Source organism: Suricata suricatta, chromosome 12, assembly GCF_006229205.1.
Source record: "Suricata suricatta isolate VVHF042 chromosome 12, meerkat_22Aug2017_6uvM2_HiC, whole genome shotgun sequence".
NCBI lineage: Eukaryota > Metazoa > Chordata > Mammalia > Carnivora > Herpestidae > Suricata > Suricata suricatta.
In genome coordinates, this window is record NC_043711.1 from 17,852,674 (window position 1) to 17,879,412 (window position 26,739).

At 39.4% G+C, this 26,739-nt stretch overlaps 1 protein-coding gene across 3 annotated transcripts in view; it reads right to left on the reverse strand.

Annotated features, from left to right (window-relative positions):
* The window catches only part of QRICH1 (glutamine rich 1), a 50,888-nt gene that overhangs the window by 23,879 nt on the left and 270 nt on the right, over nt 1-26,739 (reverse strand). Inside the window, exons 1-2 of one of the 3 annotated variants that reach the window (XM_029919242.1) lie at nt 26,717-26,739; nt 15,984-16,313 (exon numbers count right to left, since the gene is read on the reverse strand). In XM_029919242.1, the coding sequence (XP_029775102.1) occupies nt 15,984-16,292 (309 nt within the window). In that variant the 5' untranslated portion in view covers nt 16,293-16,313; nt 26,717-26,739. Of the gene's footprint in view, nt 1-15,983; nt 16,314-25,207; nt 25,444-26,716 lie in introns of those variants that run through there. The other 2 variants (XM_029919240.1, XM_029919241.1) reach the window with 2 other exon arrangements.

Here is a 26,739-nt window from a genome sequence, read left to right on the forward strand (position 1 = left end):
GAAAGGTTAAAGTAGAGGAGATATATCATCACAGATTTGTAAATTATGTGATAAGGCTTAAGATAATTAAAAACAAAATCACAAAAAAAAAAAAAAAAACAGCTTCTAAGTGTTTAAAAGAAAGTAAGAGTCATTTCCAAAGGCTAAGAATGACTAATTTAGGGAGGAAGGCATGTCAAAAGCAAAGGTAGGCCAAAAGCTAGGTGTCTTATGACAAAGTTAGTCAAGCTGTGAATGCAAAGGAAAACTTCTTGAAGGAAATTGTTACTCCAGTGAACACATCAATGAGGAGAACACTAAACATTACTGCTGAAAAGAGAAAGTTTAAGTGGTTTGGATAGAAGATCAAACCAGCCACAACATTTCTTTCAACCGAAGACTAATTCAGAGCAAGACTCCAACTCTCTTCAATTCTACAAAGGCTGAGAGAGAGGTGAGGAACCTGAAGAACAGCAGAGGTTGGCTCATGAGGTTTCAGAAGCTGTCTTCATAAAATAAAAGTGCAAGGTAAAGCAGCAAGTGCTGAGATAGAAGCTACAGCAACTTATCCACAAGATCTAGCTAAGATAATTTATGAAACAGAAGATTTTCAATGTAGATAAAACAGACTTATATTTGAAGATGCCATCTAGGACTTTCATAGCCGCAAAGAAATCAATGCCTGGCTTCAAAGCCTCAAAGAACACGCTGACACTGTGTTAGGGGCTAATGCAGCTGGTAACTTTATGGTGAAACTAATGTTCACTTATTATTCCAAAGGTCCTAGGGCTAAGGCTCTTAGGATTTATACTAAGTTTACTTTGTTTGTACTCTACATATAAAACAAAGCCTGGATGATAGCACATCTGTTTAAGATGGCTTACTGAGTATTTTAATTTTAAGCCCATTATTTAGACCTACTGCTCAGAAAAAAAGGTTCTTTTCAAAATATTACTGCTCACTGACAATATGTATGGTCACCCAACAGTTCTAATGGAGATGTATGATAAGATTATTGTTTTCATGGCTATGACTATAACTTCAACTCTGCAGCCCAAAGATTAAAGAGTAATTTTGACTTTCAAGTTTTATAATTAAAAAAAAAAAAAAAGTTTTTTGGACAAGGACCTGGCTGGCTCAGTCCGACCAGCATGCTACTCTTGCTTGATCTTGGGGTTGTAGGTTCAAGTCCCATGCTGGGTGTAGAGATTACTGAAAAATAAAATGTTGGGCACCTGGGTGGCTCAGTTGATAAAGTATCTGACTCTTGATTTCAGCTCCGGTAATGATCTCATGGTTCGAGGGATCCAGCCCCACACTTGGCGCAGTTCTGACAGTGCAGTCTTCTTGAGATTCTCTCTGCCTCTCCCCCACACATGCACACACTCTTAAAATAAACTTAAATAAAATAAAATCTTTAAAAAATGCATTCTGCAAAACTATAAATGCTTTAGATATAAAGAGTGATTCTCTGAACATCTGAGCAAAGTAAATTGAAATCCTTCTGGGAAGAATTCACTGTTCTAGATGCTATTAAGAATATTCATAATTCATGGAAAGAGGTTAAAATATCAACATTAACAGTTTAAAAGAAGTTTACTCTGACTCTCACAGATGCCTTTGAAGGGTTCAAGACTTCAGTGGAAAGTAACTGCAAACGTGGTGGAAAGAACAAGAGAACTAGAATATAGAGACTGAAGATGTGATTGAACTGTACAATCTCATGATAAAACTTTAATGGATTGAAGAGTTGCTTCTTAATTAAGGATAAGCAAAGAAAGTGGTTTCTTCAGATGGAATCTACACCTGGTAACAATGTAAAGACTGCTGAAATGACAACAAAGGATTTAGAATATCACATAAACTTAGTTGATAAGGCAGCAACTGGGTTCAAGAAGATGGACTACAATTTTGGAGGAAGTTCTACTGTGGGTAAAATGCTATCAAACAGCACTGCATATTACAGAGAAGTCACTGGCAAGAAGAGCCAACTAATGTAGCAAACTTCACTACTGTCTTACTTTAAGAAGTTGCCACAGCCACCCCAACCTTCAGGAACAATCACCCTGATCAGTCAGTAGCTATCAACATTGAGGCAAGACCCTCCACCAGCAAAAGATTATGACTCAATGCAAGCTCAAATGATGGTTAGCATATTTTTTTGTAATAAAGTATTTAAGTTTTATTTATTTTGAGAGACAGAGACAGTGAGTAGAGGAGAGGCAGAGAGAGAAGGAGAGAGTGAATTCCAAGCAGGTTCTGCACTGTTAGCACAGACCCCAACATGGGGCTCGAACTCAAAATGCAAGTTCATGACCTGAGTCAAAACCAAGAGTCAAGACGCTTAACTGACTGAACCATCCAGGTGCCCCAGCAATAAACTATTTTTTTTAGTCTTTATTTATATTTGTAAGTGTGAGAGAGAGAGAGAGAGAGAGAGAGAGAGAGAGAGAGAGAGAGAGCGTGTGTGTGTGTGTGTGTGTGTGTGTGTGTGTGGGCGCGCGCGCGTGCAAGCAGGGGACAAGCAGACACAGAATCTGAAACAGGCTCCAGGCTCTGAGCTGTCAGGACAGAGCCTGATGCAGGGCTCGAACCTACAAACTGTGAGATCATGACCTGAGCTGAAGTCAGACACTTAACTGACTGAGCCACTCAGGCGCCCCTGTACATTCTTTTCATGACATAATGCTGTTGCATACTTAGTAGACTAGTTCAGTGTGAACAACCTCTATATGCACTGGGAAACCAAAAGAGTATTTAGCTCACTTTATTGCAACATTCGCTCTGTTGCAGTAGTCTAGAACTTAATTTTCAGTATATTTGAAGTATGCCTGTATTTGCTAAAAAAATTTCTATAAGAGCTGCATGTTTTACATTTTTTGCAACTTTCTTTAATGGCTGACTTAATTGAAGATAGCTGGATTTCCTATCTGCTTCTGCATTTGATCTGTTGTGCACACATCAGATGTGGCATCTAAAAAACTCCACAATACATTCATGAAAAAATGAGAATGAAAAAGGAAAGTAACATCTCAGTATTCTAATAAAAACAGCTTTGATTTTAAGAAGCCCTGCAACAGTACTAGAGATGACCAATCCCGAACCATCCTTTAAGAATCACTACTACAGGGGCACCTGGGTGGCTCTGTCAGTTAAGGATCTGACTTCAACTCAGGTCATGATCCCACACTTCGTGGATTTGAGCCCTTCTGGGGCTCTGCATGGACAACTCAGAGCCTGGAGCCTGCTTCAGATTCTGTGTCTTCCTCTTTCTTTGACTCTCCCTGCTAGTTCTCTTGTTTTCTCTCTCTCTCAAAAATAAATAAATACACATAAATTAAAAAAAAAAAAAACAACCAACCACTACTATAAGGGCGTTTGGTTGGCTCAGTCCTTAAGCATCTGACTTAGGCTTAGGTCATGATCTCAAGTTTCAATGAGTTTGAGCCCCACATCGGGCTCTCTGCTGTCAGTATGGAGACTGCATCAGATCCTCTGCCCCTCCTCTCTCTGGCCCTCACTCTCTCTCTCAAAAATGAATAAATATATTTAAAAAAATTTTTAATTATTCAACCTTCTCATTTAGCTCCCCTCACTTTTTCCAGAGATTTTAATTGCCTTTTTTCCCCAGTTGATCAGAAGAGACACTTAGAATATACTCCTGGGCTGCTGACCACACAATATGTACTGCACTACTACTTCCTTCTTGAGCATTCTTTCTATTTCAACCTGGACAGGCTGCTTTCTGACTCTTCTGTATGGCTACCACACTGCAATCAGGTCTCAATTCTGAGCTGGTTCTACCATTTCTTTTATTCTCATGATTTTTCTTAGATTCTTTATTTCATTGAGTATACTACCAATTAAGTTTTTCCAGAAAGTATGTATAAGTATGGTCTGCAGAGCAGCACATTCAACATCAACCTGGAAATTTGAGAAATTAAAATTCTCTGGAAATGAAAACATTATGTCAAAGAGATAGCTACACTCCCATGTTTAGAGCATTATTTATAATAAATGAAGACATGAAAATGGTTGAAGTGTCTATCAAATGAAGAAGATATGGAATATATAAAAAATGAGATTTTACTCAGTCATAAAAAAGGAGGAAATTCTGCCATTTGTGACAACATAGATAGACTTTCCAGGGCTTTATGCTAAGTGAAATAAGAGAAAGGCAAATGTTACACAATCTCAAAATCTAAGAAAAAAAGAACCCACAGGGGAAAAAAAAAAAAGAGATGAGATTTGTGGTTACCAAAAACAGTGCACTGAGGAGGGACAGAGAACAAAATGAATGTGGTCAAAATGTACAAACTCCGAGTTATAAGATATGCTAGTGCTAGGGATATAATATACAACCCGATGACTGTAGCTAACACTGCTGTATGATACAGAGGAAAGTCGTTAGCAAATCCTAAGCGTTCTCATCACAAAGAAAAAATTTACATGAGATGATGGTCATTTACTAAACTTATTTCATGATATATGTAAGTCCAATCATTAAGCTGTATATACCTTAAATGTATACAGTTCTGTATGTCAAGTATATTTCAATACAATTGGGGGGAAAATGCAAATTCTCAGAACTGACTCCAGTCCCATGCTGAAGCAGAATTCAGGGGTTGGGAGAGGTAGGGGAAGCAGCTATTTCCATTTTAAAAAACTTTCCAGGTGATTCTAATGCACCCTAAAGTTTGATAACCACTAGCCTAGAAATTTTATTGGACATTTGTCAGTGTTAATTAGTTTGCAGATAATCTTTTTCTTTTTTCTCAGTGTTCAGAACGTAAGTAATCCAGAGTTCAACCCAACATAAGGACTAAGTACTCCGACTAAGAAACAATGAGAAGCCATCACGTAACACATGTATTACCTCTATTAGGAATCTTTTCTTCCAATCACTGAAACTAAACATCTAATACTATTTCTGTATTTTTTTGTTTTCATTTTGGCTAAAGTATAAAACCAAGATTTCATTTGAAGTCAAATAGGGGTCCTGGGTGGCTAAGTTGGTTGAGCGACCATGTCTTGGTTTTGGCTCAGGTTATGATCTCATGGTTCAAGAGTTAGAGCCCTGCATCAGGCTCTGTGCTGGCAGCATAGAACATGCTTAGGATTCTCTCTCTTCCTCTCTCTCTGCTCCTCCCCCACTCGTGCTTGCTCTCTCTCTCAAAATAAATATTTTTTTTAATAAAGGAGAATAAACTGGGGTGCCCTTGTAGCTGAGTCAATTAAGCATCCAACTTCAGCTCAGGTCATGATCTTGCAGTATGAATTCCAACCACGTGTGGGGCTCTCTGCGGTCAGCACAGAGCACGCTTCAGATCCTCTGTCCCTTTCTGTTTGTCCCTACCCCACCAGCACATACACATGCTCTTGCTCATTTGCGCGCGCTCTCTCTCTCAAAAATAAACACTAAAAATAGTATTTAAAAGAATAAACTTGAAATATTCCAGGTCAATTTCCAAATTCTACCTCATAAACAATTTTAAACTTTTTTTTAAGTTTACTTATTTATTTCTGAGAGAACAAGAAGGGGAGGGGCAGAGAGGAAGACAGAAGAGCCTAAGCAGGCTCTACACTGTCGGCACCCTGTGAGCACAGAGCCTGTCACTTAACTGAGCCCCCCAGGCCCTCTCATAAACAATTTTAAATTTTCTTATTTCCACAAGAAATAATTCTTCTCTTAAATTTCTCTGAAGCTCCACTGGTCTAATACCCAATAGTTACATTTAGGTGGCAACCACTTGAGATGTTCAAACTATAATGTGCTACAAATAATGTGTAATAAGTACAAAACAGAACCAGATTTCAAGGATTTGTATTAAAAAAGGGTAAAATAGTTTATCAGTAATATTATATTGATACGTTGAAAAATGTATTAAATTAAATAAAATGTGATTTAAAAAAATCAATTTCACCTCTTTTTCCCCTTTAGAAAAGAGGCGACTAGAGATGCCTGACAGTAGAAGACAATGCTACTCTTCATCTCTGGGTCATTAGTTCGAACCCCATGTTGGGTGTAGGGATTATTTAAATTAAAAAAAAAAAAAAACCAACATATGTGGCTCACATTCCATTTCATGTTGTGAGTCTCACTGAGAAGGGACTGTTGAGGACAGTGCTCAGTGTGCTGGCAGAAGAGCCCACTAGGTGAGGAATCACATACACCTAGGAACCAAATCTTTTAACAACTAGTCTAGCAGAACTTTAGGGATCTTGATAAAATTTCACTGTTCAAATATACTCTTCTGGAAAATGGTAGTCTTTATCAAAGTATTAAACATTTGCCACTGTTTTTTTGTTTTTAATGTTTTATTTATATGAGAGAGATGAGAGAGAAAGAGTGAGAGAATATGAATATGAGTGGGGGAGGGGCAGACAGAGCAGGAGACACAGAATCAAAAGTAGGCTCCAGGCTCTGAGCTGTCAGCACAGACTGACTTGGGGCTTGAACTCACAAACCATGAGATTAAGACCTGAGCCAAAGTCAGATGCTTACCCAACTGAACCACCCAGGCACCCCTGCCGAACTCTTATTATACAAATGAACTTAGAAATATGGTCAGGGAAGAGATTTAAATGTGGGCAAAAGACTGGACATGAAGGGCCAGAAAAGGCAGCAATAAATGGTTCACCAAACCAATCAGGATCTCAATCAGCCCACAAAGTGCCTGTGAAGAGTAGCTGACTGTAGTCCTGTTTTTGGCTACGAACACGTTTGCTGAACACATCATATTATGAGCACTATCTCTCAAGGCAGAAGCCAGAATCACTGTCCCAACAACCTCTTCTGCAGCTAGAATGCAGGCATGTGACCGAAGCTTCCCAAATTAGACACACTGCATGAAATTTGGACTCAGAAGGGAGCAACATGAGGCAGGAGGAACCACAACCTCCATTTTCTGATGAGAGTAGAGGAATATGGCAGAAATGGAGCAGGATGGTATAGATCCCAATGAGAGACTGTGGTAGGGGAAGGACCTGGGTCCAGCGGTATGACAGAAGGTCTCTGCCAGAACAGGACAGCAATGTAACCTGAGTCCTATTCCTGGATGCACAGCCTCCAAGACCCATTCTCTGGCTCTTGCACAAATTCCCTAAGTTAACTGCCATCCTTTAGTCAACTTTTTCTGAACAAATGAGGAGGATGAGGAAAATGCATCTGATATTTGTAACTAAATACCAATACCCAGATGGATACTGAAAATACCACACCAAGTTGAAAACTTTAGAATAGTATTTACCTGGGGTGCCTGGGTGGCTCAGTTGGTTAAGCGTCTGACTTAGGCTCAGGTCATGATCTCTCGATTTATGAGTTCAAGCCCCGCATCTGGCTGTGTGCTGACAGTTCAGAGCTTAGAGCCTGCTTCAGATTCTGAGTCTCCCTCTCTCTCTGCCCCTCCCCAGCTTGCTCTCTCTCTCTCTCTCACCCTCTCTCAAAAATAAATAAACGTTAAAAAATAACTTTGGGGGAGGCCTGAGTGGTTCAGTCAGTTAAGCTGCTGGCTTCAGCTCAGGTCATGATTTCACGATTTGTGGGTTCGAGCCCCACAGCGGGCTCTGTGCTGACACCTAGCTCAGAGCCTGGAGCCTGCTTCGGATTCTGTGTCTCCCTCTCTCTCTGACCCTCCCCTGCTTGCACTCTGTCTCTTAAAAATAAATAAAAAACATAAAAAAAAATTTTATGTCTCCCTCTCTCTCTCTGTCCCTCCCCCACTCGCGCTCTGTCTCACTCTTGAAAAAAAATTTTTTTAAAGATTGGTACTTTCAGCCCCACATTCCACTCTAAAAAAGAGGGGCTAGGAATGGATTTACTAATGAATCAAATTTATGGGCTGTAGGCTCCATAAAAATCCCAAAAGTATGGGGTTCAGGGAACTGTGTGTTAATAAATACATTCACATACATGCCAGGAGGATGGTGTACCCCAACTCCATAGGGACAGAGGCTCCTCTAGGTCTTTATCTGGTTGTTCATTTGTATCATCTATTTTATCACTTATTATACAATATACCAGTAAACATGTTTCCCTGAGTTCTGTGAATTGTTCTAACAAATTATAAAACCTAAGGAGGGGTAGTGAGAGTCTCAATTGATAGCTGATCAATCAGAAGTACAGATGAGAACCTGGTACTTGTGACTGGTGTCTGAGCTGGGGGGCAGTCTTGTGGAACTGATCCCTTAACCTGTGAGACCTGATGCTAATTCCAAGTAGATGGTGTCAGACTGAATTGTAGGACAGCGAGCTGGTGTGGAAGAATTGGTCAATGTAGGAAAAAAACTCACACTTTTGGTAGTCTGAAGTGTGAATATGTTAGTAGTAGAGAGTAAAGGAACACAGTGAGACTTATTCAGATACTCTTGTAATTAACATGTATCTTTGTCTCCCACCAATTCACTAAAATTATTCTAACGATGGAATTACTTTATATACATACAACCATGTTATGAGTTGCACAGATGACCAACTCAGAGGATAAAGGAAACTCTCTGAGGTGATGACAGATGTTTTTAAAAAAGCAATCTAATTTTGTCACAATTAAAAAGAAAGCAATCTAGAAAACAGCCTGAGCTCTCAAGACAGTAAATTGTTTTAAAGATCATTAACATATATGTAATTTACGTAATTTTTAATATTTTTTAATGTTTATTTTGAGAGAGTAGGGCAGGGACAGAGAGAGAATACCAAGCAAGAATGCCAAGCATGTAGCCTGCTGGCAGAGCTTGATCTCATAACCGTGAGATCATGACCTGAGTCGAAATCAAGAGTCAGATGCTTAACTGACTGAGCCACCCAGATGCCCCACATAATTTTTTATTCATATCAAAAGCGTTAGGCTGATGTTAAGTGAAATCAGTCAGAGAAAGACAAATAACATATGACTTCACTCATAGAAGGACATTAAGATACAAAACAGATGAATATAAGAGAAGGGAAGCAAAAGTAATAAAAAAAACAGGAAGGGGGACAAAACATAAGAGACTCTTAAACATGGAGAACAGAGGGTTACAAGAGGAGTTGTGGGAGGGGGGATGGGCTAAATGGGTAAGGGGCATTAAAGAATCTACTCCTGGGGCACCTGGGTGGCTCAGTCGGTTAAGCGTCCGGCTTCGGCTCAGGTCATGATCTCACAGTTTGTGGGTTTGAGGCCCTCGTCAGGCTCTGTGCTGACAGCTAGCTCAGAGCCTGGAGCCTGCTTAGGATTCTGTCTCCCTCTCTCTCTGACCCTTCCCTGCTCGTGCTGTCTCTCTGTCTCTCAAAAATATATAAAACACATAAAAAAATAAATAAATAAAAAGAAGAATCTACTCCTGAAATCATTGTTACACTACATGCTAACTTGGATGTAAATTAAAAAAAAAAAAAAAAGTTAGGTTGAGACACAATACAACTGGCCCTTGAACAACCTGGATTTGAACTGCACGGGTCCACTTACATGCAGATTTTTTTTCTGATAAAAGCAGTATAGTACCAAAAAGGTATTTTTTTCTTCCTTATGATTTTCCTTATAACACTTTCTCTAGCTTATTTTAAATATACAGTATATAACACATGTAACATGCAAAATACATACTCTGAACTGCTAATGTTATCAGTAAGGCTTCTGGTCCACAGTAGACAATTAAGTTTTCGGAGGGTCAAAAATTATACAGAGATTTCCAATTGTGCAAGAGATCAACATCCCTAACCCCATGTTTCTCATGAGTCAACTGTACTAGGAGGCAAAGAGCTGTTTCACATGTGAATTGAGAAGGCAGGTCTGTTTAGACCTACATTTCAGGACATACACATGCCACCTCTCTAGCCTCATCCATCCATTCAGTGCACTCTAGGTACCCCAGCCTTTCTAGCATTTTTTAAATAAGCAGGCTCCCACCTTCAGGCTTTCTTATTTGGAATGCTCTTTCCTCAGATAATCACATGGCTCAATCCACCAAATCTTTTTGGTCTTAACTCAAATGTCAAGAGCACACTGGGGCTTATCCTGGTTACCTCCATCAGCCTTTGTTTCACTCCTCTGCATTCATCTCTATATAACAAGAGTTTTCTTATCTTATGTACCATCTATCTCCTTCCAGCTATAATGTATGCTCCACAAGGTTAGGGAGCTTTCTGTCTTGTTCACTGCTGTACCCAAGCATCTAGAGCAAAGGGCTTTACAAATAAAAGGACATAAGATGTTTAGGATAGGGAAGAAAAGGTTAAGAATCATTGCTCTGTACATACAAATTCAAAGCAAAATATTCTCAAACAGCCCTTTTCTTTCATTACAAAAGTAGTTCATGTTTAATGAAAAATTCAAGCTCTCAGGGGATCTGGGTGGCTCACTTAAGCATCCAATTCTTGATTTTGGCTCAGGTCATGATTTCAGGGTTCATGGGGTTGAGCCTCACACTGGGCTCTGCACGGACAGTGCAGGAACTGCTTGGGATTCTGTCTCCCCCTCTTTATGCCCCTTACCTGCGTGCATGGGCACATTCTCTCAAAAATACACCAAAAAAAAAAAAATTCAAGTTACCCTCCTTAGCATCCCACTACCCAGCCCAGTTACTGTTTTGAACTTCACTATTATTATTCAAGGACCACTACATTCTACGTATGTTAAAAATCAGTGATACTAAACTGGTGTTGACACTCAGCAGTCTGTTAAACATCCTACCCTGTTAATATGCATAGATCTACCTCATTCTTCTGGTTACACAGGACAATATACTACAATTGTACCTTTATTCACCGTTTCCCTTACTTAGTTACTTGTTTCTAATGTTACTACTACTATAAGCAGTGCAGCAAAGACTATCCTTATATACACATATATCTGTGAACACAAATGCAAGGTCAATGGTATGCATACTTAAACATTTGACAAGTACTGCCAAAATCACTTTTAAGAAAGAAAGTTACATTAATTTATCCTCTAATACCATTGCTTCCCTGGCTGAAATCTTTGTAAATGTTTTCCTAACTAATACGTGAAACATGGCATTTCACATTCATTATTTATTTCAAATTTTACTTATTTATTTTGAGAGAGAGAGAAAGAACAGAAGCAGGGAAGGAGCAAAGAGAGAATCCCAAGCAGGATCTGCACTGTTAGTGCAGAGCCCGACACAGGGCTCATCTCAGGAACCACAAGGTCATGACCTACACCAAAATCAATAGTTGGACATTCAATCGACTGAGCTACCCAGGTGCCCCTGATACTTCACTTTTAAAATTTATACTTCTGGGGCACCTGGATGGCTTAGTTGGTTGAGTGGCTGACTTCAGCTCAGGTCATGATCTCGTGGTTCAGGAGTTTAAGGCCTGCGTCCGGTTCTGTGCTGACAGTTCAGAGTCTGAAGCCTGCTTCAGATTCTGTGTCTCACTTTCTCTCTGCCCCTCCCTGGCTCATGCTCTGTCTCTCTCTCAAAAAAATAAACATTAAAAAATGTTTTTAATTTATACTTCCATAATCACCAGTAGCATGAAACATCTTCTGATATACTTATTAGCATTACCTGTATTTTTTCCTCCATGAATTGTCCTATATCCTTTGTTCATTTTCTTTCTACTTTCTAAGAGTTCTTTGTGTGTTAGAAACACTAGAAAGAAGTACAGGCTCAAGTTAAAACAGCTTGGATGCAAACACTAGGTACTGAAATAGGATTTAACCTCCCTATGCCTCATGTGCTATTTTCAGTTTCAAAAATTATGCTTTTAAACTAAGTATAGACCTATGAGATATCAAAAAACCAACATGTGTATAATAGTTTTGTAACTGCAAGGTATATATTTGATTCTGATGTCACTCAGAAAAAATGTTCTTACCAAGTTTTATATAAAGTTGTATTGTCAGTCATAGTTTTATTAATATTGTCTGGCTTATGATTTTGGCAGCTTTAAAATAACAATGTCAATTTTCATGTAAGTAACATTAGTTAATACAATTTAATTTTATTTAAATTAAATCCACGAAGCTGACTTTTACAAAAATTAAACCCCATCTGGCTTAAACCAGTTATTAATGAAAAAATTTTAGTTTTTTAAAAGATTTTTTTTCATGTTTGTTTATTTTTAAGAGGTGGGGAAAAGGCAGAGAGAGAGGGAGACACAGAATCTGAGGGAGGCTTCAGGCTCTGAGCTGTCAGCAGACTCACGAATCATGAGATCATGACCTGAGCCAAAGTCGGTCACTTAACTGACTGAGCCACCCAGACACCCATCTTAAGAGTTTTTAATTTAAAACTTATGAAAAGGAAAGCAAGGTTAGTCTCAAGAAAGGTAAGCTAGGATTAACTATCCTTTGGTCCAAGAAAGCTTGGCTCAAAGGTCATTTTTAATTTTGAGGCGAAAAAAACTATTCTTGCACATATCATATACCGCAATCCTTATATCTCAGCAACCTGGAAGACAGAAATTTGTGATAAGATTTTGAAGACTACTTGAATAAGGCAAAAAATGCTAAAGGAGAAAAAATTTTTAAAAAGAAATATGCACTAATAACTTGAATTAAAATTAATAACCTATGTGGGGAAGAGAACCACACAAGATAGTCTAATAAGTTGGCCAAAATCTAAATCCACAAAAAAATATATCAAAAGAACATTGATAATTATTATTAAAATTACTATGCCTCTAACTTGCTGATCAAGCTAACATTCTGTGAGATCTATAAATACAGCAATTTTTTTTTTTAAGACAGCGTGTGCACAAGTGAGTGAGGAGCAGAGAGAGAAAAATAGAGACGGAAAAAGAGAGAGATGGAGGGGGAAGAGAGAGAGAAAGAGGGGAAAAATAGAGTGGGGGGTGAGCTCACCCACGTGGGATTCAAACTCACCAACTGTGAGTTCATGACCTGAGTCGAAGTCAGAAGCTTATTGACTGAGCCACCCAGGGTCCCACAAATACAGTTATTTTTATGCAGGGGTTCCTTGAGACCTGAAAATTATTTCAAGTAAATACTCCTTCAGGTAAAAAAGATTGGGTAAAGCTATCTCAGAGTTTACTTTCTTCCTTAAGAAGGCTTTCCACAACCTAGAATTACAAAAATTTTCTATACTGTCTTTCAATGGTTTTATTGTTTCATTTTTTCTGACTCTTTAACCCATCCGGATTGTATTAGGAGAGGTATCCGACTTTATATCCAAGAAGAGAAGTAGACTGCCTTACTCCACTAATGGAATATATCCTTTCCACACCTATTAGGAGAGCCACCTTCATCCTATACTTGGTATCTATCACAGCTGACCTTTGAAGAACATGGGGGCTAGGGGCACAACTCCTTCGCAATCAGAAATTGACATATAAAACTTTTGACTCCTGAGAAACTTAACATTAATAGCCTACTAGAAGCCTTACTAGACTAGAAGCCTTACTGAAAACTAAAACCATCAATTAACACATATTTAGCGTGTTACTTTTATTATATATTCTTATAATAAACTAGAGAAAGAATGTTATTAAGAAAATCATAAGATACATTTTCAGTACTACACTGTATTTATCAAAAAAACTGTGTAGAAGCAGGCCTGTGTAGTTCAAACCTATGCTGTTCAAGGATCAACTATACTCATAATACATGCAGATATACATACAGATATACATATGCAAATGTGTGTTCTAAACCTTTGATCGTAGGAGCCTAAGGCTGCCCTAGGAGAGAATTTTGCTTTGTATCCTTCACGTCTTGGCTTAGAGCACCCTGAGAACTGTTCCACCTTCCCTAAAAGTTCTCTTTACATGAATGCTTCTGTTGCCTGATTCTGTGTGCTTTCTCTCTTAGTAATTCCTCAGTGTGTGGTTTTTCTTTCTTTCTTTCTTTTTTTTTTTTTAATTTCACAGAGAGCCAAGGCTCACATCAGCAGGGCAGACAGCAAGAGGAGAGAGATAATCTTAAATTTCATGCTGACATGGGGCTCAATCCCAGAACCCTGGGATCACGACCTGAGCTGAAATCAAGAGTTGGACATTCAACCAACTAAGCCACTCAGGTGCTCCAGATTTAGTGGTTTGATGGCACTTGTTTTTTCCAGCACAACTTTTTTTAAAGTATCTTTTAAGTGGCTTAGAATGGAAAAAAATATGTGTTCTTATGAGTGAAATATATTGAACCTATCTCATGGATTTATTATTATTTACACTTATTTACAGGGATTTGGGAAAAGATAATGAAGTTAACAGGTGACCTCAATCAGCCATCTTGAACATAAAGTCTCAAACACTTATAAACTCAAATTCCAAACCATTTTTCTCCTCTTCCTTTTTTTTTTTAAACATTTATTTATTTTGAGAGTGAGAGAAAGAGAGCAAGAAAAGAATGAGTGCAAGCAGGGGAGGGGCAGAGACAGGGGAAGGGGAGAGAGAATCCCAAGCAGGCTCTATGATGTCAGCACAGAGCCTGATGCAGGGGATCCCCCAACCATGAAATCGTGACCTGAGCTGAAATCAAGTTGGACGCTAAACTGACTGAGCCACCCAGGTGCCTGCTCCCTTCCTTTTCTTTCTTTCTTATTTTTTTTTTTTTTTAAGTAAGCTCTACATGCACATACGGGGCTTTAACTCATGATCCCAAGATCAAGAGTTTCATGCTCCTCATGCTCTACCAAACTTAGCCAGCCAGATGCCCCATCCCAAACCATTTTAATCTTATGAAAAAGGAAGTCCAAGCTGTAAATAACAGAATAATTTCTTGAAGCAAAAAGCCAGGTTTCTCTTATCTACCTTTTCTGTTAATCAGCTTAATGATAACCCACAACCCTCGGACCAACTTATCTACCTTTTCTGTACCCTTCCTACAAAGAATGGAATAAACAACGATTGCATTCCTCCATCTGCCAAATGTTTTCTGGTCTCATTTGGTCTCACTAAATAGTATTATCCCTATTTAACAGATGAAAAATCTAGGGCTGAAGAAATTTAAATCATGTCAACGAATAGGAGGTCAAGCCAGATCTAAACCCAAGAATAGAACTCCAGAGCCTATGTCCTTCCAATATACCTGCCTGCATCCCTAAGGAGCAAAGAGGCCACAGTCCTTCTATCTCATCAGACACACCTCTCCACATTCTTGCCCCTCTGTCATGTTCTACTCCCTTTCCAATTCTCTTGGTGGAAAAAAGCATTGAGGGCAAAATGAAATAGAACCACAATAGACAATAGCAAAAAAGCAGCATTTGTAAATGGAGCAGACTGTTAGTTTCATATGAGGAAACCCTAAAGAGACACTTTTAAGTTCTTAGCAAATTTATTGGTTTCTCCTCTTTCTACAAGTTCATTATCAATAAGCATTATTTCAGGGCGCCTGGGTGGCTCAATTGGTTAACCATCCGACTTCGGCTCAGGTCATGATCTCAGTTTGTGAGTTTGAGCCCGACATCGGGCTCTGGCTCAGAGCCTGGGGTGTGTTTTGAGTTCCGTGACTCCATTTCCCTGCTCTTCCCCCGTTCATGCTCTGTCTCTCTCTCCCCTTCAAAAATAAATAAATATTAAAATAATAATAATAATAATAATAATAATAATAAGCATTATTTCTTGAGGCTTATAAACAGTAAATGGAGACCTAGAAATCTACAAGTGACCTGAGTCATGGAACCATACAACTGAATGAAGATCACTAAAATAGATCACATCCATTTTAAAATAAGTTCCAAATGTCATGCTTAATAATAAGATAAGCCCCTCCTATGTTCTTGATCTGTTCAGGGTGACACAGACAAAAGGGAGCTTCAGTCACACACAACTGTGTTACCTCCAAGTCCAATCCCAGAAGACCTCTAATTGCTGTACTCTTCAATTCTCCAAAGCAAATGACCACGTATCTACAGTCTTTTCAGTTTATGGTAGCTGCAAAAATATTTTTAGTCTGTACCATACATGTTTCAAAAAACACAGAATATTCCCCTTAGTGAAAATAACCATGGACAACTGTATATAAAGGTGATGTTCCTAATCAAAACCCTGATGACAAATAAAATCTATTAAACAGGATGCACCTCAACATCTATCTCCCTTTTACCTGAACCTGCTGTGGCTGTTGAACCTGAATCTGCTGTTCTTGTTGAGTTTGTGGCTGAACACTGGTGGTGACTGGACAGGCAAGTTCAAGCAAAGACCCAGCCACTTCGGTGCTGTCTGTATAAATGCAGTTCCCACCCTGTTGGTACACCATGGTAGTGGTAGCTGTCTGCTGGAACTCCTGAAGGGCTTCTGGCCCCTTAGAGGCTAGTGAGTCCAGAAATTCTTTCATCCTGTGCTGCGGGACAGACCGCGCCTTTACTCGGATGTACTCTTCAAAGGAAATGGTGTTCTCCAGAGAATTATTCATATTGCAGAGTCCTTAGGGTTCCTAGAAATAAAATAAATGATCAGAAGTCAAAATTATGCTATTGTTTTCATATTTTGAAATGCACACAGCAATCAATCACTCTTGCATCAGAGTGGAATATTCAGGGCAGCTGTATACAGGAATCCAAAATATAGTAATTTATTATACCACCTTATTTTTTTTAGTTAACAGTGTTTAAAAATTGCTTCTATAAACATTTCTTAAACTATCACACTGAAAACAAAAAAACAAAGGCATGCGTCACAGTACTGGATGAAAACAGGCTGAAAACACACTCTCCACCCAGCACTAGGCCAATGCCATCTTCTCTGCAGAGCCAAGCACTAGACAATAAAAGTCACATGCAAAACTATTCTGTGACCATCACAGAGAGGATGGCCAAGGAAGCTAAGAGCAGGGATTCCTACTGACATGTTCAATTTCCATTGCCAACTATACCCTACAGTGAAGAACACGTATGCCACCTAGCTGTAGCAAGACCCAAGAGAAAGGGGATATATACTTCATTTTCCACCAGAAACACCAAAAATCCCAGTTTGCCAGATACTGCTCATGTTCTTTTGTAGCATAGCTTACTGGTCAGAAGCATGGATTTTGGAGCTAGCTTGCCTGGGTTCAAATCCCAGCTCAATCTCTCCTTAGCTCTGAAACCCTAGACAAGTTAGTTAACTAGTTTGCCTGTGTATAAAATGGGCATAAATAAAATAGTACTTACCTTACACAGTTGAAATGAAGATTAAATATAGAACACTTAGAAAAGTACCTGACGTAGACAGCACTAGGTAAGTACTAACTAATATGAAAATTAGTGGGTGAAGCTGAATAGTGCTTTAAATAACTAGGTCACTCCTAAAATTCAGAAATCAATTCTGCAAATTTTTCATCAAGGTATTTACCCTAAGAATTAAACTGCAGGGGTGGGTGGTAATTCTCAATTACCTGGAGGACAACCATGCAATCTATGGATTGTTAGTGGCCTGCTACTGCTGCTTTCGTATCATTTCTTCCCCTCTGGATGAGAGCCACCTCCAGAACAAAAAGCAGCAGTAGGATATGAGTGTCACACAAACCAAGTGAATGTTTTTGCCAGAAAGGGCACTATTAATCGCAAATGAAAAAGTTATTTTTCCTGAGCCATCAAGGAAAGGCTAGAAGACTAGAAAGGCATCAACACTAGAAATATCAGTCTTTCACTGCCCAGATGTTCTGCCTTATGTTACAGCTATAAGGCATATACGTAATCATCTTATCTCTTCCACCTGGCCCTAAATTCCTGGTACCCAAGACTGAGTCCTGATTCTCTCAGAATGGCTGACACATGTTAGGTGCTTCATATGTGTATGTATGTGTGTGTGTGTACACATATACATTACATTTGCAATTCAATGTAGAATAAAGATTATGGCTCTTTGTTCCTGTAACATTTGTAACTTACATTCATAAGTGTTAAGCTTTCTCCTGGTAATCGGTCAGTATATACCCTGGGAAAAGGACCTATATGTCCAAGACAAGTGTAAGACCAAAGAAAAGATCCTTACTGCTATTAAGTTACTAACATTGGCAACATTGTTAGGTGGGGCATTCTTAGTATGCAAGTTATATTTGAGTACTTTCCTTACAGAATTGACACAACAAATATTTTATAATGATGCATATAATACACTATAAATATATTTCTCCATAAATAAAGAACACCACATATACCTTGTCCTGCCTAAAATCAAACCATAGGCCACTACCCTGAGAGCCTCTACTTCTAAGGACACCACAAACACAAGTGCAGAGAACAGCAAGCACAGGCCAGGTGACTGCAAGGTTAAAGCCTTTATTGAAGGCCTCTAACCTTCTGAAATACAACTTGTTTGTCCCTTTTGAACTTCTCTTCTTAACCACTTGCCTTGCTCATTCTCTCTTCTCTCTGCTGTAAGAAAGGTCTGCTTTAAGACTTCAAAACTAAGCTCTCAACAACGGCCATGGTACAAACAAGTAAGAACATCACCAAGGCCAAACACCCCATCCTTCTGTTACCTATTCAGAGCAGGCCACTCCAGTGTAGGTGACCCACAATCACTCACTACACTGACACAGAATGTGTCAAATCTCCCTTGTGATAAGAGCATCATGACTAGGGGCGCCTGGGTGGCTCAGTCGGTTAAGAGTCCGGCTTCGGCTCAGGTCATGATCTCACAGTTCGTGGGTTCGAGTCCCGTGTCAGGCTCTGTGCTGACAGCTCAGAGCCTGGAGCTTGCTTCGGATTCTGTGTCTCCCCCTCTCTCTTGACCCTCCCCTGCTCGCACAGTCTCTGTCTCTCAAAAATAAATAAAAAACATTAAAAAAAAAAAGAGCATCATGACTAGAATTTCCCTCTGAAGAAGGGATCTCTCATAACAGAGACCCAACAACATCACAAAATTCACAACATGTGATTCCAAATACCTAATCACATCTACCCTTCTGCTCAAAAAGGGTCAAAGAAGAGCTATATGAACTGCAATTATGTGGTTCTGTACAATGCTACTACATATTTCAGTTTTCCACCTCCATTACAAAAGAATGGCAGAGGTCAACTGAAATTTACATTTCCCCAAATTTATTTTCTTCAATAATTACATTCCTATAAAACACTCACACTGCATCAATTCTGAAGATTGTCTGCACTGGAATCATTGCTACTGTGTCAAAGCAGTTTTTTAAAAAAGATGGGTAACCATGGGGCAAAACCATTTTTGTCTCAAATCTGGGAGAAAATAAATACAAACACAACAACAACAAAAACTGCAAATTAAGTTTATAGAAATAAAAAAACCTTTCACACAAATATTGCTTGGTAAAGGCAGTCCCTAGAATCATCCTAGTGACTTATTTTCCTTCACTCTTTCAGGTTTCAGTAATTAGGAGACTTAAGCTTCATGTAAAGCCTAATATTAAATATGAAGAAGAACTGCACCAACTTCTTTCCCTAGAAACAAGTTTCCTTCAAGTTTTCAGGGTAGAATTACACCTAGTTTTTTTATTTTTGTTTCTTTGGCAGGGTGAGGGGGAGGGCACAGTAAAAGTAACATATCCATTTCCTAGGAAAAAAATGTTCAAACAGTACAGAAAAATTAAAGAAAAAAAACAAGAAAACAAAACAGCTAAGTATGCTTTCTTGATCTACCAATTTGAATCACTGACCTGTCCTTCAGGAAAGGTAAGTTTAGGGAATTTAAACCACCTTCCTCTCACCAACCCCTGCCAATCTCATAGTTATTTTTGCCATGTTCACTTCTATAGCTTTACACCTTTATTTGTAGACTTATTAATTTTAGAGTATCTCTAGATTTCCCATTAAGATAAGGAAATTAAAGTGTCATGTCCTCTATTTTTTTTAATTAAAAAAATTGTTTTATTATTTGAGAGAGAGCAAAAGGAGGGTAAAGAGGCAGAGGGAGAGAGACTCAGAAGCAGGCTCTATGCTCAGCCAGAAACAGGGCTTGATTCCATAACCCTGGGACCATGAATTGAGCCAAAGTCAAGAGTCAAAAACTCAACAGACTGAGCCCCCCAGGTGCCCCCTCACCACATCCTCTATTTTTGACAAGCATTTAGGGAGGTTGAGTATAGCTTGTAGTTAATCAATCTTTTATTATTTAAAAAAAATTTTTTTTAACATTTATTCATTTTTGAGAGATAGAGTACAAGTGGGGAAGGGGCAGAGAGAGAGGGAGACACAGAATCTGAAGCAGGCTCCAGGCTCTGAGCTGTCAGCACAGAGCCTGACGTGGGGCTCGAACCCATGAGCAGTGAGATCATGACTCAAGCCAAAGTCGGGCGCTTAACCAACTGAGCTACCCAGGCGCCCCTCAATCTTTTAGAACACAGCATTTCATACCAAATTAAACTCAGGACATATTTGTATAAAAAACCCAGGTTCCAAAGATGATAAAACCATTCTGCTCCAAACAAATTCTATATTTCCAGAACACTACCTTAAAAAAAGTCACTATTTAAAAAAATCTAGTCCAACTATAAATTCATTCCAATACGAACAAATAAGATGGAATAGTCAGCTCTCAGAAGAATGGAATAAAAGCTTGGAAATGTATCTGCTATAAAGCCTCAAAGTTCATTCTTTTATTTTTTTTTTAATTTTTAACATTTATTTATGAGAGAGAGGGACAGAGTGTGAGTGGTGGAGGGTCAGAGAGAGAGGGAGACACAGAATCTGAAGTAGGCTCCAGGCTCTGAGCTGTTAGCATAGAGGCCGACGAGGGCCTTGAACCTACGAACCGGGAGATTATGGCCTGAGCTGAAGTTGGCTGCTTAACCAACTAAGCCACACAAGTGCTTCCGAAGGTTCATTCTTCAAGCGTTCACTAAACACACACACACACACACACCCCAATAGCTTGAAGTAGGAAAAATTCTATAAAACTTAGAAATGTTGATAAAAGCTCATTAACAGGTATTGATTCTATTCTGTATCCTTGTGAAAATATTTGAAATAATTTATGATCAAAACACCTTTTGTATTTTAAGCAGTTTAATACAAGCGTAGAGCCTAAGTCAGTGGAGCTTCAAGCAGAAGCCACTGCTTCTAAATTTCCACTGCTTTTACTTTCACTAAGCCCCTAGAAGGTTCTTTACTAGCTCTGTTCACATCCACATAATCACTTGGGAACCACCAAATCAGAGGTAGCTAAAAAATAGTAACCAGGAGCGCCTGGGTGGCTCAGTCGTTTAAGCATCCGACTTTGGCTCAGGTCACGATCTCCTGGTTCGTGGGTTCGTGGGTTCAAGCCCCACGTCGGGCTCTGTGCTGACAGCTAGCTCAAAGCCTGAAGGCTGTCTCTGGATTCTGTGTCTTCCTCTCTCTCTGACCCTCCCCTGCTCACGCTGTCTCTCTCTCTCTCTCTCAAAAATAAATAAAACATTAAAAACAATTTTTAATTAACCAATAACAGATTCAATGGAGAACTTAAAAAATTTTTTAAGATTTTATTTTTAAGTAATCTCTATACCCAATGTGGTCTTGAACTCAACAACCCAGAGATCAAGAGTTGGCAGGCTATACTGACTTAAGCCATCTCAAAACCCCCTGGAGAAATTAGAAATTTAATGGAAAAGGTCAATTTGAAAGAACATTCCAATCTGCCCATTTATACAGACTAAAACACTCATGGCTTCATTTCTTGTCCTTTTAACCTGCTCACTTGGCAGTATCTACAACACTGACACATCTCAATAATGAAAGTACACTACGTCAGCATTTGACCAGACACAAAAGTGCTGCTTACAAGGCACGGTGGAGGTAAAGTTTCAGAAATATATTTAAATATTTTACTAGTCAGTGAGTAAAAAAAGAGATGGGGGGAATTAAAGAAATTTTCAACAGTGGTGATGGTTTCTTTTTTATGCTCAGAAAGGTCATTATTCACCTACAATTTTTTAACTTACAGTGTAATTTTTTAATATAATGCTTTGTTTGATCCATTTAAAATTTATTTTGCATAGGTAAAAGTCTATATTTTTTCCAAAAATAACTTGTCACTGCATCATTTATTGAATTATTGAAATTCCTCTGCCCACTGACTTGAAATGCCACTGTTATTATATACCAAATTTCACATAACGTCTCCTAAGAATTACTGTGTGACTCTACAGATCGTTCTATAACACAGTAGTTTAAAAAAAAGGGGGAGAGGGTTTAATACCTGGAATATTCCTTACCCCTTCAACACAATGCTTGTTTGTTTAAATTTAGCAACACAGGAACATATTATGTGTAAAAAGAGAACTAATACAATTGTATTTACATATCCCAGTATTATTTATACATAGAAGGGGAAAAAACACACACAAAAAAACTGCATCTAAATGCTAACAGTAATTATGTCTTGGTGGCAGAATCACAATACTCTCCTGTATTTTCCACAATTTGTATTAAACCAAGAAGATAATTAAAAAGTATTATTTTTACAGTGATTGTGCCACAATAACAGTAACACACGACAATTCTAGCTGATAATAGCATGATTTTTCCCTCAAAATCTGAAACTCTTAAAGACAAAATCATCAAGAACCAGAAGTTTGCATAATTATGAAGACTGTTAACTTCTTCAAGATGTTGCTCACAAGAAACATAAGAGTGAGCCTTGGTGATAGATAAATGGATAAACTTAATGAAACTCCCCTCAAAGAAGTAAGATTCATAATTACCTCCAAGCCAAAGGCTTGGTGAGGAGGCGTAAATAAATAAACAGAATAATTAAAATACTCCAGAAAAATATGAAGCTGGAGGGATAGTAGAGTACTCTCAATTTCTGGGCATTAGGAAAGGAAAGAGGAAAAAAAGAAAAGGAAAGAGAGAGGAAAACACTTGGGGCCTCATTGGTGTAGGGGAGTCTGTCAACAAGCATTTGCTTCTGAATACTTTTAAGCATAGCTGCTTTGCAAAACAATACACAGACAAATATCACACCAACAGACCTAGGAAATTTTCACTTGTATGCACCCATTAATTACTAGTATTTCCCCTATACCACCTTCTACTGGAGCTTAGCATAGTGCCTGACATAGATTTAGGTCCTCAATGTATGAAAATGATCATTACTTTTATTATTTTATCACTAGAACACAAGAAGGTATGATGAACAGCAACAATCTATTACATTTTCATAGATCTCTCTGCCAATTTCTTTTTTTCTATTTATGTACTAAGGTAAGACCTAAGTACTCACCAGAATCATCCTTTCTAGGGTCTCCTCAAATTTCTGATTACCTCTTCCCAGTTCCCCATGCAGCTCCACAAAGTGGGTCTTGAATATGATACGAGATGGACTAAGAGAAGAAACTCTGAACTGCCTCAGAGCCCTGCCTGCTCCTGTTTACCCAGTCAGGTTCTTGGGACCCCTCTCATGGTTTGCATCTACTCTAGCAATACCTCCTCATAGCTTTTTAAGTCTGGTTTGAAGAACACATTCACATTAAAAAAGAAATCAATTTCTATTTTAAGGAACTACAGTCACATTTGTCCTAATTAACATAAAGAGTCATTTCAAAGAAGCAAATTGGGAGATACACCTCTATTCTTAAAAATACAAACCCAATACAGGGTTTGTGATAGCTATTATCTCATTGGGCCATTCACCTGTTGCAAGGAGTCCCTGATTTAGGGGCATTTTTGTCATGGTTCTATTTTTGGACAACACACTTTCAACCAGGAACGTAAATTTACATTCCCACCGAAGATCAATGGGCTGTAAATTGGTACAACTTAATTTGCATTAACTAATGAAGTTGACAATATCCCTTTCATAGAACTCAGCAATCTACTCCTAGGTAAATGACACACACAAATACAAAGATACTCATACAAGAATGTTCATAGTAGCACTGTTAATAACAGTTGCAAATTAGAAGGAATCTAGATGTCCATCAATAGTAGAACCGATAAATAAATAAATTGCGGTATAGTTACACAGCTGAATACTATAAAGAAACAAATAAATGAACTACATCTGCACACAACGTGACTTTCACAATACTAAAAGAAGGAACACATAAAATACAGCATGATTCCATTTACAAAAATTCAAAAGCAAATAAAACTATGTTGTTGAGGGATATGAAGGTGGTAAAAGTAAAAAGAAAAACAAAAAATGTGATTATCACAGAGGTCAGAATGGTAATTATCTCTAGTGGTTGAGAAGCTATGACCAGGAAGGGACCCATGAAGGGTATAGGGATGCTGACACTGTTCTTTTTCTTGAAGAGGTGGTAGTTACACAGTAGTTGACCTTACTAACTTTTCACTAAATTTTATACAGATCATCTGAATTTACAGATGGATATTTCAAAATGGAAAAAGCTTTCTGATATAGCCCACAAGCTCTATGTACAATTTTGCTCCAGCCTCAAGTGTGACATCAAAGGCTCATTCTTTTCACCTTTCAGCAAAGCAAGAAGTTAATCTATCATTTCTTCATGCAGCCACAATCAGAAATCACAATCCAGTGTGACAAATGAAGCTTTTAATAGACACCTGGAGAGGACTTAAAACATCTGTAACAAAATGCAGGGCAACTAAGTACTAAGTAACACAGAACAGGTGTTTGTGTAACATCTCATTCTGAGGCTGAGAAAGAAAAGACCACTACAGAGAAAGGGGCCATTTAAAAAGTAGACAAGCAAGAAGCATGGGACATGAAGGACAAAACACCAACTGATTAAATTAAAAGACGCCATCGGCATGCAAGCCTGAGGGAAGAGATCCCTGATTCTGAAGCTGTCATTATAGACACCTAGAGCCCCTGATGTTGGTTATTTTGGTGGAATTCAAATCTACAAGAAACTTAAACCATTATTTGATCTTTTGTGTGAAATAGCAACATAAAACTGGAAAGGGGAGGTAGAAAGGCAAAAGGTTCCTGAGAGGTACACAAATTATTCATCACAGAAGGCTGGAAGTAGGACATCTTCTAATAGGCAAATTGAAGTTAATGAGCTTACAAAAAATATTATCTACAAACACCAACTTAAAAGGCGGATCTCAAATTTAATAGTTAAAAACAAAGATGTTTCAGTACAAGCAGGCCTAAAAGGGATATTTAAATTTTTAGTGTATCTTAAACTTTACTGCTTTTCTTTCAGTCATTTACAGTCCTTAAAAAAGCTGGTGCGTCATCATGCTAAAACCTGAAAGTTGCGCTGACTTACATTTCAAGAGAAGAAAATTGTTCAAGCAGCAAACTGTGGCTAGATTGAAAGATGCAGTTTTCCCACATCTCCAATTTTCCAGCACTTAGTAGTTTGTCAGACAGCACCCAGAACGATTGGCAGGATTTGTAATGTTTCAATACTACTAGGAAAAAGACTGCACACATATTTTCAGCATACGAATGATTTTAACTCACCAGTCACCATGTTGCATGTATTTCTGCTGCTTGTCCTGAGTTCTTAAGACTTGTAACATTCTGAAGAAGATAGAACAAAGAAGTTCTTTCCATCCTCAGCCTCTTTTTAAACTTTAACTCTGTTCTTAAAATACAGTATATTAAAAAGAACTACCCCCATCATTATCAAATTTGCTAATTTTACTTGCCCTTATCTTCTTTTTCCTTAAACTTCATTAGGCAAGACTGTAAAACTGAGGTCTTGTATTAGAAAAAAAAAAAAAAGTGCATTTTTCTCTAGAACCTAGAGCTCCCCTAACACCGTAACTAAAAACAAAAAGCTGAAAAAGATTGAAATTCTACATCAAAAGTGACTTTTGCAATGATACATGAACAGATTTTAGAAATTTCTGTGGAGGAATTGTATAATAACAAAAGAAGGCAAAGCAGATTCTCAGGTCGTTCAATTTTGTCCTGGGAAACTTTTCAGGTGCGTGACAGCGGGGTCCTCCCTTAACAGAGTACAAGTAAGCCCCTCCCACCTGCACAGAAGAAAAGGTTGCATTTAAGGATTTAAAGTGGCATTTAGACCTCGGGTAGTTTCACATCCACAGAAGAGGATCCCCTTCCAGAGTGCACCGAGGTGACGTGTAGGAACCGCGCTTATGGAAGAATTACTTTCCAATGACAAGAAAACAAGTACCGCTGAAAGGCCTTCTAGGATTAATCTTCCCTCTCCAGCACAAAGCACCAGAACAAGGTGAGGAAACTCGAGGGGGCTCGCTGCCTTCACAGACCTACAGGGCTCAGTTTCAGAAACAGGGGAGCACCCTCTCCGCAACATTGGTCTCAGGTCACTGCATTCTTCCAGAAAAACGAGCAATCTTGCCCGCCTCTCAGAGGAGCGGAACCGCAAGTCAGACGGCAGGGCCGGTTGGTTTCTCCCCAGGCCTAGGCCACGGCGGTCCAGGGACGTCACCAGAGCAGGAAGGGACCAACCCACAACCTTCCTCACACTGCGAGCCGCCTGCCAGCTCGCTGCCGCTCCACGCAGCAGAGGTGTCCTGCGCGTCCTCGCGGCGGCAGCGCCGCCACCCAACAGCAAGGCGCGCGCCCAGAAGCCAGGGGTCGCAGGCGGGCGCGCGCCACAGAAAGCCGCTCTTGCCCAAGGGCCGCGGCTCCAGGAGCGGAGATATCCGGACCGGGAACGCGCACGTCGGCGGCCACGCGCACCAGAAGGGCCGCACAGCGCGCGCGCGTCCGCGTATAAACAGGCCCGACCGCGCGCGAGCACCAGTGCGCGTTCTCGCGCCGCGCCCACCGGAGTCCCCGACCTGCCCCTCCACACCCAAGGGGCGGGGGCGCGCGAGCCCAGGGACATTCTCCCCTCCGGAGCCGCCCAGAGGTCTCCAGGGCCCAGCGGTAGCGGCCCGCCCGCCCCCGCCCGCCCCCGCCCGCCGTTGTGTGGGGTGGGCCCGCTGTCTCAGGCCCGCAGGTTCGCCGCACCCCTGCCCCCACTGCAGCCCTCACCCGGCGACGTCGTCGCCGCCGCC